Below are 14,629 nucleotides of genomic sequence, written 5' to 3'. Positions count from 1 at the left end.
CTGTTGTGGCCTTATTTAGTTCTATACCTCTTATCTTTAAATCAGAGAAACTGAGTCCAACCATCATCTTGGTCTCCCTCTACTTATCCTCCATAAAAGAGTCCATTATTCTCCTTGGTAACCTATCCTCCTCCATTCGCCTCACATGACCCCACCATTGAAGCCAGTCTATGCGTACAGCTTCATCCATCGAGTTCATTCCTAAATTAGCCTTTACCTCCTCATTCCGAGTACCCTCCTGCCATAGTTCCCACCTGTTTGTACCAGCAATCATTCTCGCTACTTTCATGTCTGTTACTTCTAACTTATGAATAAGATATCCTGAGTCCACCCAGCTTTGGCTCCCATAAAGCAAAGTTGGTCTCAAAACAGACCGATGTAAAGATAGTTTCGTTTGGGAGCTGACTTCTTTCTTACAAAATACTGTTGATAGCAGCTGCGAGCTCACTGCATTAGTTTTACTGCACCTTGATTCAATCTCACTTACTATATTACCATCCTGGGAGAACACACATGCTAAATACTTGAAATTATCTACCTGTTCCAGTTTTCTATCACCATTCTGACATTCAATTCTGTTGAATTTCTTACCTACTGACAAATTTAGTCTTCGAAAGGCTAATTTTCATACCACACTCTTGCACCTATTTTCAAGTTGCAATATATAGACTGCAGGCTTTTGGCACAATCTGCCATTAAGACCAAGTCATCAGCATAGGCCAGGCTGCTTACTACATTTCCATCTGCCTGAATCCCTCCCCGCCACTTTATACCTTTCAACAGATGATCCATGTAAACTACGAACAACAAAGGTGAAAGATTACAGCCTTGTCTAACCCCTGAAAGTACCCCAAACCAAGAACTCATTCCAACATCAATTCTCACTGCAGCCCAATTGTCAACATAAATGCCTTCGATTGATTTTAATAATCTACCCTTGATCCCACAGTCCCCCATCTTTTCCCTCGGTACTCTGTCATATGCTTCCTCTATATCTACGAAACATAAACACAACTGTCTATTCCTCTCGTAGCATTTTCAATTACCTGGCGCATACTGAAAATCTGATCCTGACAGCCCCTCTGTGGTCTGAAACCACACTGGTTTTCATCCAACTTCCTATCAACCACTGATCGCACTCTCCCTTCCAAGATGCCAGTGAATACCTTGCCTGGTACCATTTACCAATCAATGAGATACCTCGATAGTTGTTGTAATCCTTCCTGTTCCCTTGCTTATAGATAGGTACAATAAATTACTGCTTTTGTCCAATCTGAAAATACCTTACCAACACTCCATGTTAATTTTATTATTCTATGAAGCCATTTCATCCCTGCCTTCCAACTATACTTCACAATTTCAGGTCTAATTTCATCTATTCCTGCTGCTTTATGACACTCAAATTTATTTACCATCTTTTCCACTTTCTCAAGCGTAATTTCACCAACATCATTTTCCTCCTCCCTATGAGCTTCATATTTGCGACACCACCAGGAAGATTTCTTTTTACTTTGAGAAGATTTTCAAAATATTCCCTCCACCTGTCCAGTGATTCCCTGGGATCTATTATGAGTTCACCTGAATTACCCAAAACACTGTTCATTTCCTTTTTCCCTCCGGTCCTATTCTTCTTCAACCGTCCCCTTTTCCAGATTCTCTCTGGGTAGGGTAGTGTACCAAAGCCCCCTCCACTTTACTCGATCTTTCCACCATTCCTCTTCTAGTACTTTATTGCTATCGACTCCTCTATTTGCAACACAGTCCACAAAAGAGCTCCTCCATCTCATTCTAAGACGTCCCCTAGCCCCCTTTCCAATCTCTGTATCCATGAACATTCTCTTTGGTATTCTCTCTCCTGGCATTCTCATCATGTGTCCAAACCATTTTAGCTTTGCTATATCAATCTCTACTTCAAGTTTACAGACTCCCGTTTCTCCTTATTACCTCATTTCGTATTCTATCTCGTCTTGTCTTTCCCTGTAGATTTATAATAGGATGAGTATAAAACCTTCTTGCACTTCATTGGCACATCTTTATTCCATGCAATGTCTCACACACACTGGTAGGAACTTGCAGACTGCTGTATTCTTAAATTAATTTTTCCATCCAAATTTCCATCTTGTGATATCATGCTGCCTAAATATTTAAAAATTTTCACTACTTCAAGAGGTTCATTTCCTATTTTGATCACTCCCTTGGATTTTCTGTTACCTCTTGTCATGATCAAAGTCTTGCTTTTCGCAGTACTAATCTTCGATCAAAAATTTCTTATCTCATCATTCCATAAATCAACTTGTGTCTGTACTTCCTCTTCATTATTTCCCCAAACTACAATGTCATCAGCAAAGAGCATAGACTTTACTTGCTCGCCCATCATCTTCTCCTTGATATTATGCAGAATTCTATCCATGATGATAATGAAGAGTAAGGGAGACAATACACTTCCCTGTCTTAAACCTGTCTCAACTCTGAACCACTCAGTTCGACCCACTTTGGTTCTAACACAGCTTTCGCAATTTTGATACAATGCTATTACCATCTGCATTGTTTCAATCCCAATCTGTGCCTCTGTCAAGGTTTTCCATACCAAATTCCTAGGGACACTGCCATATGCCTTTTCAATATCTAGAAACATTACTACCCTGTCCTTTCCATATTCCCAATACCTTTCCATCATTTGACGCAATGTAAATATTGGGTCAAATGTGGACCTGCCTCTTCTGAATTCATACTGGTGTTCTGCCAATTTTCCCTCTACTATGTCTCTCATTCATTTATCCAAGATTCTTTCAAGGATCTTACCTGTATGATGTATCAGTGTCACTCCTCTGCAATTTTCACATTGCTTCCGGTCTCCTTTCTTGAAAACTGGTATAATGACCCCTTTTGTCCACTCTTTTCTCTCCATATAACTCTGAAGAGTCTATACAACCACTGTAGACCAACTGCTCCTGCTGCTTATTATCATTTCTATGGTGACCTCATCAATTGCAGCTGCCTTGTCTCGTTTCATTCTTTTAGTGGCCCACTTAATCTCTGCCATGGACACCTTGTTTTCCTAATCTTCCATCTGAAAATATATCTCGTTTTATGATTTCTCCTTGTAGCGAGGTATTATGCACGTTGTAAAGCTGTTCAAAGTATTTTCCCCACCTCTGCAATTTATCCTGCTTCTGTGTCATCACTTCCTCCTGTTCATTTTTAATGAAGTTAGCACCTTCACCTGGGTTTTTATTCTTTTGTACCCACTGGAATAAGATCTTTTTGTTTCTGGTTGTATCTTCTTGCAGAGATTCATTGAATTTTTTGCCAACATTTCTTTTTCTCTTCTTGAACCACCTTGGAGCACTAAATCTTGCAGCGCCTGTATTTTCTGTTTTGCATTCTGTTGTTCTGTTTCTCAGCCATCTTTTCCAAGCTTGTTTCTTCCTTTTAACTAAATTTTTTTACCCTGTCATTCCACCAGGGCGTTTCTTGTTCTTCCTTCCTGATACTCTTCCACAGGTCTTTTCTGCAGACTCGACCATGATGAAGTATACCCATTCTTGTTCAACCCTTCTGATGTCTTCCTCAGGTATACTTTTTTAATGTGTGTCTGGAACTCTTCATTTATTTCCGTCTCCTGCAATTTCCACACTCTTAGCTTTCTCTGCCTAATCTCAGTCATCTTTTGTATCTTTCCCATCTTTAACTTACCTATGACAACTCTGTATAACAACTCTGTGATCTCCTTCGAAAGATTCACTTGAGAGGGTTGTTACATCTACCAACATTTTCCCTACCCTTTCTCACCCAAAATGTAATCTATCAGAGTTTTGATTTGGTTATCCCAACTATATCTTGTTATCTTCTGACTGTTTTTCTTTTGAAACCATGTGTTACAAATGATCAGCCATTTCTTCTACAAAAGTCTACCAAAATATCTCCAGCCTTGTTTATCTTCCCATATACAAATGGACCTATAATCTCTTCATCTCCTTTTCTTTCCTGACCTACTTGGGCATTCATGTCTCCTATGATCACAACTTGTTTGTCCTATATATGGTATTCAAGGTATTCCTCTAGATCCGTATCTATATTTTCTGTTTGTGGAGCATACCCTTGAATTATATCTGTAACACCAGTTTCAAGTCTCAATCTGACCTTAATCAACCTTTTAAAGATAAAAATTTCATATTGTTCCGTACTGAACTGTATCACAATTAAATTGAAACAAGAAATAAATTGGTTCAACCTATTTAATACAAGTAAATAAGAAATATAGTGTTACATTCTTATTTCTTTAAAAGCCGTACCGGTTTCGAGCACCAATCTGGGTCCTCATCAGCCGATTAAAAATACAAAAACAATACATAAGAAAACGAAAAATTAAAGGATAAGTTTTTCACAAAAGCAGTTCAAGAAGCAATAAAAGACAATAGGGATTAGCACTATGTGATTTTAAATCATAAAATCTAGAAGTAGTCGAAGATCAGTCACTTATGTAGCAAGGCGCAAGTCCCTGAAGAGTAGCACAACACACGCAATGTCCGGTACTGTGCCTTGTAATGTTTACGAGAAGAGGTGACCAGTTCATTGAACAAGCCTGCAAACACTGCCAGGCGCGAAGTCACAACACGATTTAATAAATTTGAAGTCCCAAAATTGTGTAGAAGTCATTTATGTTTTCCACCAATTCCAGGTATTCCTTTAGGTCTTTTCTAATTATGAGACCTACACCATTTTTGGCTTCTCTTCCTTTACTATAGTATAAGGTGTATCCTTTCTGTAGTTTCCTCTCACCTTTTCCTTTCCATTTGGTCTCGCTGATTCCCTGCAATGTTATATATCAACCATAAAATCTAATATTTCTTCCACTTTCCCTGTTAGTGTCATTACATTGATGGTTGCTATCTTGATGTATTTGGTTGCTGGTCAACCATTTCTCACATTTCTCCCAGCATCACAAGAATTGCACGTCGCTTGTGGGGAACGCCCTAGAATTTGGTACGTCGCTTGTGGGGAACTCCCTGGCATTTTCCGAGGCCTCAGTACATTTGTCATCATATAGGCTTTTATTATGATGGGTTCGCCACTCCCAAAGGCATTTTAGAGCTACTGCCAGCCGAAACTTGTAGGCTGCTCCTAACATGGAGAACAGATGCCTTTTTTACCCGCTCCTCTGGAGTACAGACGCTACAGGTGATATGGGGTTTCAATGGCATTTCCTCCACCGAGGGCCCATTTCCCTTCTATAAGGACTCCTCCGCCCTCAGCTGTTGGTCCTTATAGTGGGTCAGGCTATTTACCGCTGCCCAACACTCGGCTTGCAGACACTACTCTATTACCATAGCAGATTAACTGGCCCTTCCTAAGATTCTTTATTACTGTCTAGAAAGGTTTTCTTGCTACTTGACCTAGCCTTTCCAGGTGATTACCAAAATCTTCCCAAGACTTCTTATTGGATTCAACAACTATTTGTTTCACTCTGTTTATTTCATCAATGTACAATTCCCTGCCTGCATCAGTCCTTGTTTGGAGCCATTTCTGATAAGCCTTCTTTTTACATTTACAAACTGCTTTCACTTCATTATTCCACCAAGATGTTTGCTTTTCCCCAACTTTACACTCAGTTGTTCCTTGCTGTTGCTACTACAGCATCCCTGCATGCCACCCATTCTCTTTCTATATCCCGAACCTGCTTACTGTCCACTGTTCGGAACTTCTCACTAATCATGTCCACGTTCTTCTGTCTAATTTCCTCATCCTGGAGATTTCCTACCCTTATTCGTTTGAAGACAGATTCCACTTTTTCTATCCTAGGCCTAGAGATACTTAGTTCACTACAGATCAGATAGTGGTTTGTTTCATCAAAAAATTCCCCAAAATCTGGACATTCCTAACAGATTTCCTGAATTCAAAGTCGATTAAGATATAGTCTATTATGGATCTGGTACCCCTAACCTCCCATGTGTAGCAGTGAATAGCCATATGCTTAAAAAACATATTCGTAACTGCTAAACCCATACTAGCACAGAAGTCCAGCAGATGCTTCCCATTCCTATTAGCTTCCATATCCTCCCCACATTTACCAATCACCCTTTCATATCTTTCAGTTCTACTTCCAACTCTCACATTGAAATCCCCCATTAGCACTATCCTATCCTTGCTGTTGACCCTGACTACAATGTCACTCAATGCATTATAAAACTTGTGGATTTTACCCTCATCTGCACCCTCACATGGTGAATACACCGAGACAATTCTCGTCCTAATTCCTCCAACTGCCAAATCTACCCACATCATTCGCTCGTTTACGTGCCTAACAGAAACTATGTTGCATGCAATAGTATTTCTGATGAACATCCCTATTCCAGACTCTGCCCTTCCCTTTTTAACACCTGTCAAGTACACTTTATAATCTCGTATATCTTCTTAGTTTTCTCCCCTTACCCGAATATCACTTACTCCTAGCACATCCAGATGATGCATCCTCTTTTCTGACTCAGCCAGTTCTACTTTCTTTCTTCCATAAGCCCCATTAATATTGATAGATCCCCATCGAATTCCATTTCGTTCGCCAAGTTGTTTCGAAGGAGTCCCTCGCCTGTCAAATATGAGTAAGACTCCGTTACTCCCATAGGTCCGAGGCTTGCTTAAAATGTTCTGAGCTCAATAAATTCATGAAGCAGGATGCTACCCTACTTACACCTGGCCCAAGTGAGGATCTCTCCTCTAACGGGTTAGGGACCACCAGTGAATTGTTGAGCCCTAGCCACCTGAGCACAAGTAAGGCTATGACTCATAATATGTCAATCAATCAATCAATCAATCAATCAATCAATCAATCAATCAATCAATCAATCAATCAATCAATCAATCAATCAATCAATCAATCAATCAATCAATCAATCAATCAATCAATCAATCAACCAACCAACCAATCAATCAATCACTACTGATGTGCATTTAGGGCAGTCACCCAGGTGGCAGATTCCCTATCTGTTGTTTTCCTAGCCTTTTCTTAAATGATTGCAAAGAAATTGAAAATTTATTGAACATCTCCCTCGGTAAGTTATTCCATTGCCTAACTCCCCTTCCTATAAATGAATATTTGCCCCAATTTGTCCTCTCGAATTCCAACTTTATCTTCATATTGTGATCTTTCCTACTTTTAAAGACACCACTCAAACTTATTTGTCTACTGATGTCATTCCACGCCATCTCTCCACTGACAGCTCGGAACATACCATTTCCAATGAATCAATAACAGTAAATTTCCAATCAAACAATAATAAGTGGGGTTCAAATCCACTATCTCCCGAATGCAAGCACACTGCCACTTGCTCGGTTATATAAGCTTTTTAATGATATCTAAAATCACATGGGTTATTCATGATATTACTGAGATAATTATTAAAAAACATTAATTTTATTTGTATTCCAAAATGGAAATGGTGTGATCTTTGGAAATTGAACAAATAAATTCAGTATCACATAACTATACGAAGACTCCTAAAGTTCATTAAACACACTCCGTCTCCTACTTTGAGGAGGAAAACTTAGTTACTTTCAAAACATTCTTTTCTAATGTAGGGAGGTCAATCAAATTTAAGAAATATGTTCCCAGAGCATGTTAATGAATAACTAAATTCTTAAAACAATTGTTTTTGTACCCGACTGCACACACAAGAATCAAAGGACCTATATTTAATAGTTTATTCGTAACTTTGTGTAAAAGGTTTGTGGCGTACCAAGAACTGAAGAAAAGGACAATCAAACAACTGGCGGCACAACACCGCAGCCTAGGTCTTTGATTGCTAGCCCAACCACTACAGGATTAGAGGCCAACCAAGTGCGAAAACACGCCAATCACTTAGGGCAGGCCTCAATAATTAAAGACAAAGGACTGGAAAGCGATGGAATCTGGGCAAAACCAAGGGTCTAGGACCATAACAGAGGGTGGAATAAGGTCAAAGGACAGAGCAATTCAACTACAATAATAATTCACCGTCACACTTAAGGAACAAAATTTAATACAATTTAAGAACGAAAAGCAGGATGGGTGGTCCAACATAAAATATAGAATTCAAATTGAGACAAATTAAACAGCTTCAAACAAGATTCATTTTTAAAAGAGAACTACTACTAAAAGCGTGATCACAGAACTAGAAGTCTTCAAAATTAACCAATGAATAGAGTACAAGAAGGTTCAAAATTCAAACTTGAATTGTAATTTAAGTCAAACATCATTACAACATTATTTTCCAAGCTCAGTTCCCTTTGCTTTTTTAAAAGGGAGGATATGAGTACTCATTAAAATTCATAAATTATGTACACTTTCCTGGGTACGTCCGTCCCTACAATTTACCCATTTACTAGCCTTTTACCAAATTCTTAAAAACCAAAGCCAACAGGCTCAACTACCATACATAATTACAACATAGTTTAAGATACCCTAGTGAACACAGAAGCATTTTAAAGGAAACAATCTATCCGCATCCTCGAACCAGGACGATAATATCAAGAAGTAACATTAAGATAGGACAAGCTTGAATAAGGTATAGAGCTCATGTCAAAATGAATTAATTTTAACCTTGAGAACCAACCATAAGGTTAAACAATAATATTAAAAGAAATAAATGCCTTTCCGTGACCCAGTTCATCACACCAACTGCACCAAATCATCACACAACAACCAGCAACCGGACATCACATTGCGTAATCACAACCATCAACTCACACTGCGACAATGCGCACTAATCAGAACCATTATCAAGATAACAAAAGAAGGAAGCATTCCACAACAATGCTATAAATGGAGGGTAGCTTCAGAAGCAGTAGCCACCAAACAAAAATAAGTAAGAGATAAAATAATAATAACTTCAAATGAAAATCGAATATGTCAAAAGGAAAACTGGATAAAATTAAACCTAACACACACTTCAGTATTTACTCGGGTGTAGAATTTACAAAACGTTACAGTAATCACTTAAATATTATGATACCTTGGTTTGTAAAACTATATTTCCAGTTTCTTTTCTTTCCACGGGGAAGAATTTGAATTAACAACATCCAATACAGCAATTTAACTTATCACAGATCCTGTCATAAAGGGTAGATCATCGAAAGCCACATGCTAACTTATAACAGCGGTTGTAGTTACCCAGAAGTAACTCTTTCCAATCAACATTTTCACCCGCCAGAATATGAGATAATTGAGTGGGCACATTAAAATTTCAAACAGTTACACAATTTCAGTCACAAAAAGGTTCACGTTTTTTAACCTTATGGTGTCACAAGGCAAATGGCACCTTCAAGTGAAAAGCAGAAGTAATATTACATGCCGAGCCGACATGTTGGATTCTTGAAGCAACACACTAACATCTTGCCAAGAGAGTGTACAGGTAATACAACGTTGGACTTACCAAAGTGATGAGGCTGTTTCATAAGGTAAATTCTTCACAAACCTACTGTTGTGACTAGCCATGATCCCTTGGTAACAGGCTTGCTCCGAGGGGTCACATGGTACATGACATAAAAAAACTTTCGACCAAAGTTAATAATTTACCACCCACCACTAAAAGTTAAGGTAATGCCGCACAGAAAGCACAAGCTAGGGTGGTTTGAAAACACTCACAGCCTCCTTACAGGCCATAACACCAGGAACACACACGACGGACATCTTGATGGTAGGAAAGCTGCCGCACAACAACAACGGTTCCAGCAGCTGACACCAGAGCACGCTGGGAAAACCATTGAAAATCAGTTGGCGAGCCAACCAATACCAAGTTCATAAACAACAAAGTTCCACCAAAGATCCAATGGTGAGGAGACAGCCCACTGTTATTTCACAATTTACTCCAATCAGGTCTTTTAAATGCAAAACAATTAACTATTTACGGCCAATTGCTGTGTAGTATGACATGGCACCAAGTTAAATGACAGTTTCTTTTTTTCTTTTAAATTCCACATGTACTAAATTAAGGTGTACCGGTAATTCCACATATTCCCTATAAATTATACTGTTACAGGTTGACTGTCTGAGACATGTACTATATTCAACATTTAGTAGAATGGTGATTGCTGAACAGAGGAATTTAATATTGCACAGAAATGAATAACTCCAACTACTTTATTTTTCCATATATTTCTTCAAAATAAAAAAAAAAAATTAAAAAAATTCGCCATTTTGTTGCCCCATTGTCTACGGAACGTCTTGGATGCGTTATATACAATATATTTTTGACAGCCAAATTATCAGTTACTTCAGGTTCCCTATGGGAATCAACATCCATTTCATTACAGTTATTTCAGTATAAAGAAAAATTCATATAACTTTTTGTTCAGATGTTATGACAACAGTGATCATCAGAGCTGATTGCTATGGACTTGTTTTGAGTAGATGGTTGTAATTACTACAGTATTAAATATGGTCTGAAGCAAGAGGAAAGAATCAAGCTTAAAAGTTCTTAGGTATTCAACTTTGTTACTTCAATAATGTGCTGTGAATATTTATAAGAAATAAAGAGAGTAAAATCTTAATTTTGAAACTATTTGAAATGAAAAGTTAATATTATAATTCAGCTGTCTAACAAGAAAATTTTCAATACTGGAAAAAATTCTTCCAGTCTGCTGTGTTCAAGACCAGACAAACAGAAAGACTGAGATACAACTTTCATTACACACATTTGTCATGAATCTCACCTCCTTTAAAGACGTGTTTGTGATGAGGGCCCCAAATGCTGGAAGAGTTGATGCTCTCACGTTGCTGAAAATAAAATCATTGTATTAACACGTGCATTTGGCTCCCTTGCTTCTCTGTTTGTACCATGCTACACTGCCTTGTGGCTGTTAAAACATCACAATAAATAATCAGGTAAGACAGTGAACAGGAGTGAAATAGTATCTGTATAGAAAGCAGGAACGTAGTGTGTAATATGAGGTTTGTATAATAGAGAAGAAATAAACTGATTCGAAATACTTCAAAAAAGGGTCATAAGTTATTTTATAAATACAACTTTCTGAAAAGCTCCAATGAGATATACATGGTCATGAACATCTTAACATTCAGGATGCGTAAGACATACTCTGAAGCACAACTCCTGTACAAATTTAAAAATGGTATGATCTCCTTAAATACAGAAATCAGGTACAGGAAAGACATTCATAACTACCAAACTAGGTCAACAGATCAAATATACACTGGCCATGTATCTTCTTCGAGGTATGGAATAAAAAGTACAGCATATACTGCCACAGCATTATATGACAAATCGCTAAATGAGATAAGGAGTATTAGAAAATTTTCACTAGTCTGTCTTTCTAATAATTTTTACAAAAATATGTACAAATGTATTAATTACTATTGCCATAGTCAAATATATTTATTATCTCCAGCGTACAGCCAATATTGTTGTGACCAAAGTTGAATATTAAACATTTTTCCCTTTGGTTGTAAAGCCAAAGCTGTAAAAAGCTAATAGCTCATTGGGTCAACAAACATACATACATACATACATACATATATTACATTACATACATACACACATACATATGATAGGACCCCAGTAATCCCAAATTTCCGATAATCTGAACAGAATCCATGATAGAGGAAAAGATACTTAAATCCCACTTGCAAGGTAAAATACAGACCCAAATCACAGAAGTGCAGCTCCGACAGAAGTCGAGATATAACACAGAAATGACAATTTTGTTATTGTATTTTGTAACACACTGTTTAACAGTCCTGTATTTCAAAGATGAAGATCCCAGAAGGAAACTATAATTTAATTTTAATAACAAATATTAAAAACATTCAAACGCTTTAGGCTGTAGTGTAACGGTTAGTACTATTAGCTGTCATCCTCGGGAGCCCCCCGTTCAATTTCCGGTACTGCCAGAAATTTAGGAATGGCACAAGGACTGGTACGTGGTTAAAATGGTACATGCAGGCCACCTCCGTTGGGGGTGTGCCTCGAAAGAGCTGCACCACCTCACGTTGAGGAAAAGAGTTTACATTTTGGTTGTGAAATTACAAGCGTTTCACCCCAATATAGCAGGGGGCTCATCAGTTGGACTGCCACACCTTCCCAAAATGATAGCGGTAAGTGCGCCGTTGAAATACCACTGCAAGCCTCTAGAACAAAGCAGCGATGGTGCACTAGAGAAAGTACGTACCTCCACTTGGCCGAGACTGGCATTTATTTATTTATTTAACAAATACATGGTGTTATATGATTTTGCACATAATCTCAACATTTTTGAATCAGAACACAACATAGCCACTGTTACAAAGGCAGATCAAATATAAACGGGAATTTGAATGTACCGCTGCTGTTAGTAATAATTCTGAGGCGGGGCTTTGCCAGGATGTTGGTGGTGGTGTCTGGAGAAGAGGCTTGTGCACGCGAACAATGGTGGAGAGCTGGAATGCTTCAGTACGCCACGAGTGAGCAAGAGCTCCACATGTCTGTTGCGCAATGCATAATTATCAAATTTCTCGCAAAGGAGGGCACAAAATCTTCTGAAATTTTCAGATGGTTCCGCGCACAGTTTAGGGAAGAAACACTTTCGCAGACTCGAGTGTTTGAGAGGGCTAAAAAATTTGTAGCAGGAAAAGAAGCTGTGGAAAATGAACCGCATGAAAGGAGATTGGAGACAAGCATCACTGCAGACAACATTGTTGTCATTCGAAACATTGTTGGTGAAGATCGGTGAATAAACATTTCGCAAGTTGTTTTAGCCGTAGGCATATGTTACGGAAGTGTTCAAACCATCATTGGAGATGAACTCCATTTCAGAAAAATTGTCTACTAGGTAGGTTCCTCATCTCCTCAACCAGGAACAAAAAATTTTACGCCAGGGAGTTGGTCAGAGACTCCTGCATCGCTACGAGGAGGAGGGAGAGGATTTCTTGTTAACATACAACAAAGAGGAGTGCAATTGATACACCTTTTTCAATACAAAGCTAATTCAAAATCACAACATTATTTATTTGGTACCGGTTTCGATGTCTTGGACACCATCATCAGCCAAAACAGGACAAATGAACAGATATACACATGTTGAAGTACAAAACTATGGACCCTTAATAATGATATAAGAATGGTTAGATAAAATACAAAATGTGATGGTGCTTAAAGAGAAAATCATTCCTAAAATATTTACAAGTTAAAAACTTGTTAGTCAAGTTGAAAAACAAAGGTGAAAAATATTAACAATATTTGAATGGGCCTTGCTCAGTTTTTAAAGTTTTGAGTCGTAAGTGTGGCATTGTTAACCACGGAAATAGTTTCGAATGTTGTCTTCTAAAAACTGACGTAAAATGTTGTTCCTCTGTAGATTTTGAATGTTATCTAAAATCAACATTAAATGTTGTTCCCCTGTAGAATGTTGACAATAAGATAAAATATGTAAACTTAGTATTGACTTGTAGCATCAGTTGTCGTAAGGTGAAACACTAAGCCGTGATGTAATTAAACCAGTACATCTTGATATAGGCATGGATATTGAAGTAATTATAAAACCAGAAATTTCTCGATCCAATGCGGGACCTGAAGTGTGAAGAGAAGTTTTTAGATTAGAATAAGACAATAGTACAGGGAGTAAGAAATTAAAAGCTTTAGTAGGGGACTCTCCTCGAACGGCCTGTTGTGAATACTCTAGAGAGGAAATGAGTGCTGGGCTTACTAGGAGCATGGAGCAAGGTTAAAGGAGGGTAATGGGTAGGTCAGGAGGAAGGGGCGGAAGAGGGGTAATGGATGGGACAGAGTCAGGCGGGCGTGGTAGGGAAGGATACTGTGACAACGTGTTATGTATAATCTGAAAGACAAACTGTTTTTGGGAAGTTTAACACTATTGAAAACTGAAATAAAGACATCAAATAAGATTCTGGGCTTTTCAGAAATGATATTCAAGTTCAAATTCGGGTTGAAATATTGGTCTAAATGTATGTAGCAGACTTCCGTGGTATCTAGTAAGGGGTCTTTACTCAACGTGTCCAATATTGTTAAGTCCTGATCTATTCCATTAAACTTGTGTTTATAGTCATGAATGTGCTGACCTACTGCAGAAAACCTATTATACTTGATTGCATTAAGATGTTCAGCATACCTACTCTTAAAATTCCTGCCTGTTTGCCCACTATACGAACTGTTACAATCGTTGCACTGAAACCTGTGAACACCTGGCTATGCAAATGGGTTAGATTTGTTGACTAAGTTAGTGCAGAAAGAGATATTGACGTTGTGCTTCTTAAATATATTAGTGACACTGTAAATGTTTTTATTAAAAGTGAAAAATAACTTGGGTTTAGGTTTATCTTTTATCAAATTTGATTTTGATCGATGTCCGAACTTACTGATTATGCGTTCGACGAATGTTTCATTATAGCCATTAAATCTAGCTATCGAACGTATAATATAGAGTTCCTTGTTCAGGTTTGTTTTTGACATTGGGAATTTGAACGCGCGATCAACTAAGCTGTTGTATGCAGTACATTTGTGCTATATTATTACAATTTACGTACTACACTACACAGTACTAAATGAGGAAGAAAGTTCAATACTTTCCAAAGGTCCGAAACATAATTGGCCTAACGTCAACACACCTAGTATAGCTTCAAAACTCGTTATTGAAACAGAGGTCA

General features: G+C 38.0%; 1 protein-coding gene across 1 annotated transcript in view; it reads right to left on the bottom strand.

Annotated features, from left to right (window-relative positions):
• Positions 1-14,629, bottom strand: part of LOC136857459 (RAB11-binding protein RELCH homolog) — a 398,727-nt gene that overhangs the window by 68,339 nt on the left and 315,759 nt on the right. Inside the window, exon 16 of the mRNA XM_067136130.2 lies at positions 10,687-10,750. Coding sequence (XP_066992231.2) covers positions 10,687-10,750 — 64 coding nt within the window. The remainder of the gene's footprint in view (positions 1-10,686; positions 10,751-14,629) is intronic.

This window comes from Anabrus simplex, chromosome 1, assembly GCF_040414725.1.
Source record: "Anabrus simplex isolate iqAnaSimp1 chromosome 1, ASM4041472v1, whole genome shotgun sequence".
Taxonomy (NCBI): domain Eukaryota; kingdom Metazoa; phylum Arthropoda; class Insecta; order Orthoptera; family Tettigoniidae; genus Anabrus; species Anabrus simplex.
The sequence above is the reverse complement of the archived record's forward strand: the minus strand, read 5'-3'. Positions and strand labels throughout refer to the sequence as shown.